This window comes from Choristoneura fumiferana, chromosome 14 (genome assembly GCF_025370935.1).
Source record: "Choristoneura fumiferana chromosome 14, NRCan_CFum_1, whole genome shotgun sequence".
NCBI classification, from domain to species: Eukaryota; Metazoa; Arthropoda; class Insecta; order Lepidoptera; family Tortricidae; genus Choristoneura; species Choristoneura fumiferana.
This window is the reverse complement of record NC_133485.1, coordinates 1-2,182: the sequence shown is the minus strand read 5'-3', so window position 1 is coordinate 2,182 and position 2,182 is coordinate 1. Positions and strand designations below refer to the sequence as shown.

General features: G+C 42.6%; 1 protein-coding gene across 1 annotated transcript; it reads left to right on the top strand.

Annotated features, from left to right (window-relative positions):
- Nucleotides 1-56: 56 nt before the first annotated feature.
- On the top strand, nt 57-1,481 carry LOC141434935 (E3 ubiquitin-protein ligase RNF216-like; the record flags this gene model as incomplete). Its single annotated transcript, XM_074097421.1, has 2 exons — nt 57-246; nt 332-1,481. Coding segments are annotated over exons 1-2 (1,340 nt in total), but the record flags the coding sequence as incomplete, so codon positions are not given.
- Between the last annotated feature and the right edge of the window lie 701 nt (nt 1,482-2,182).

The window sequence follows — 2,182 nt, the reverse complement described above, 5'->3', positions numbered from 1 at the left end:
AGAGAGTCCTCCAGAACGAGCCATTCTGGGTGTTCGACGTGAACCCGGACCATGTAATGGCAGAGGTTGTGGTAGACGACAGTATGACGTTGAATATCGATGACACTTATGAATATCTGAGTGGGATTTTTCCAAACGCGGATCCGCTTTACCTCAGAAGCGCCGCGGAGAAGTTTGAAGCAGAGAACGATGTTAAGAATTTTGTCGAGAATAAGTTGCAGAGCAACGAACACCCAACGCGCACCAGTATTTAGCGAAGATAAAGGTTACCGAGGAGCAGCAGCGTTACAACAACAATTTAACATCGAGCAGTTTCTTACTTTGTTCCCAGATCCTTTCACGCACTTCGAGGACGAAACCAGGAAGTGCCAGTACAATTTAATTGCTGCCGAGTTCTTAAAGAATGCATTCAGTCACGTGAGGGTTAATACTATTAACAGAATTTACCGGAGCAGTAAATACAACATGAGCATAGCTGCCCGGGAACTGAGATTCACGACAGATTTTATTGTGAAGCCGCGTCGTTCAAGAGAGATTCCCACAGAAAATATCCTGCTGCTTCAGGAGATGGCGTTCGTGCGGCACCGGGAGGTCATCCGCATCCACATGGCGGAAGTAAAACGGAAGGAGGAGGATGAGTTTAATGCACTCAAAGCTGCCGGAGGCTTTTGGACCTGCCAGTGCTGCTATGATGAAGAGTGCATACCTTTGAAGTGCTCAACCTGCGAAAACGCACATGTTTTTTGTAACTCTTGTGTGGTAAAAGGTACTGACACAAAGCTGGGTGACGGCGAGACCCAAGTGCCTTGTTTTCTGAACTGCGGAAGTGAATTTAGTATGTCAACACTGCAAAAAGTTCTTCCGCCGGCAAAATTTAGTATTTTGTTGCAGAAGCGACAGGCAGCTGAGGTTCTAGCAGCTGGCCTGGAGGGTTTAGTCTCCTGTCCGTTCTGTCCGTTTGCCTCAATACCACCAGAAGGAGACAAAGTCTTCAAGTGCCTTAACCCGGAATGTATGAAAGAATCTTGTATCCTATGCAAGGAGCCGAATCACGTGCCATTCAACTGCGGCCAGCAGGAAAAGAAGGATAAGGCTAGGAAGTACATCGAGGAGAAGATGACTCAGGCATTAACACGCTCCTGCTATCAATGCAAGAAGGTGTTTTTCAAGGAGGAAGGCTGTAATCTCATGACTTGTCCGTGCAAAGCTATGATGTGTTTCATTTGCAATAGCCCTGTTAAAAATTATCAGCACTTCAATGGGCAAGGGTCTGATGATGTTAGTAGTAAGTGTCCTCTATGGACCGATAATGGGCGCCTAAATGCGGAGACTGTGAGAAAAGTGGAGGAAGCTGCGCGCAGAGAAATTTTACGGCAAGATCCAACTCTGGACATCAATACTACCGGGCTGGCTGCTGCGCTGCCGCCACCAACATCCGGGCCGCATGATAATGCCCCAGATACTAACAATATTGCTAATATGTTAGCAGCCCGAGTGTTGGCTGATTCCTACAATTCACCAGAGCAATTAATATTAAGTAGCACTAATAACAACAACCGTTATTAATTATTGTTCCTATTATTTTATTACCATTCTGTATGGATTGAGGAGTTGGTAATAATAATAATTATCAGGCAGTCATTTGGAAGCAACTAATATGTTGTATCTAGCTGTTACTTGGTCAAGTTATCTTTGTACCTACTGCTAATGTGTTGGTCCGGCCTGTTTGTAAATTGATTAATTTGTGATTGATTGTTTAGTGCCTTACTAATTACTTTGTTTCTCTGTGAAGACCCTTTTTCTCAGAAACGCGTCAAATACTCATTTCTGATATTAGTATATAAGTCAAACTTCTAAATGAAAAAAATCTATATTGTAATATCCAATATTAAGTTTTGTTTGATGTGCATGTACTCAGATTTACTTATTTTTTTCTTATTTTTGTTAAGGCTTTGAATGCTCCAGCTGATCGTGTCAGCATAGGTGCTCGCTCAGTTCCCTACACAAGGGACAGATCAAAGAAGTGGTAAATGCAAAGGTCTATGTCAGATGTCGACTTTGATAGCCAACAATTTGCTTGTGCCTAAAATACCACGTACCCAGAATACCACATTTTTCTAAATATATTTGAATACTGTTTTTTTATTTTTTTTATACTGAATTTTAAGGTGCTTTGTCGATC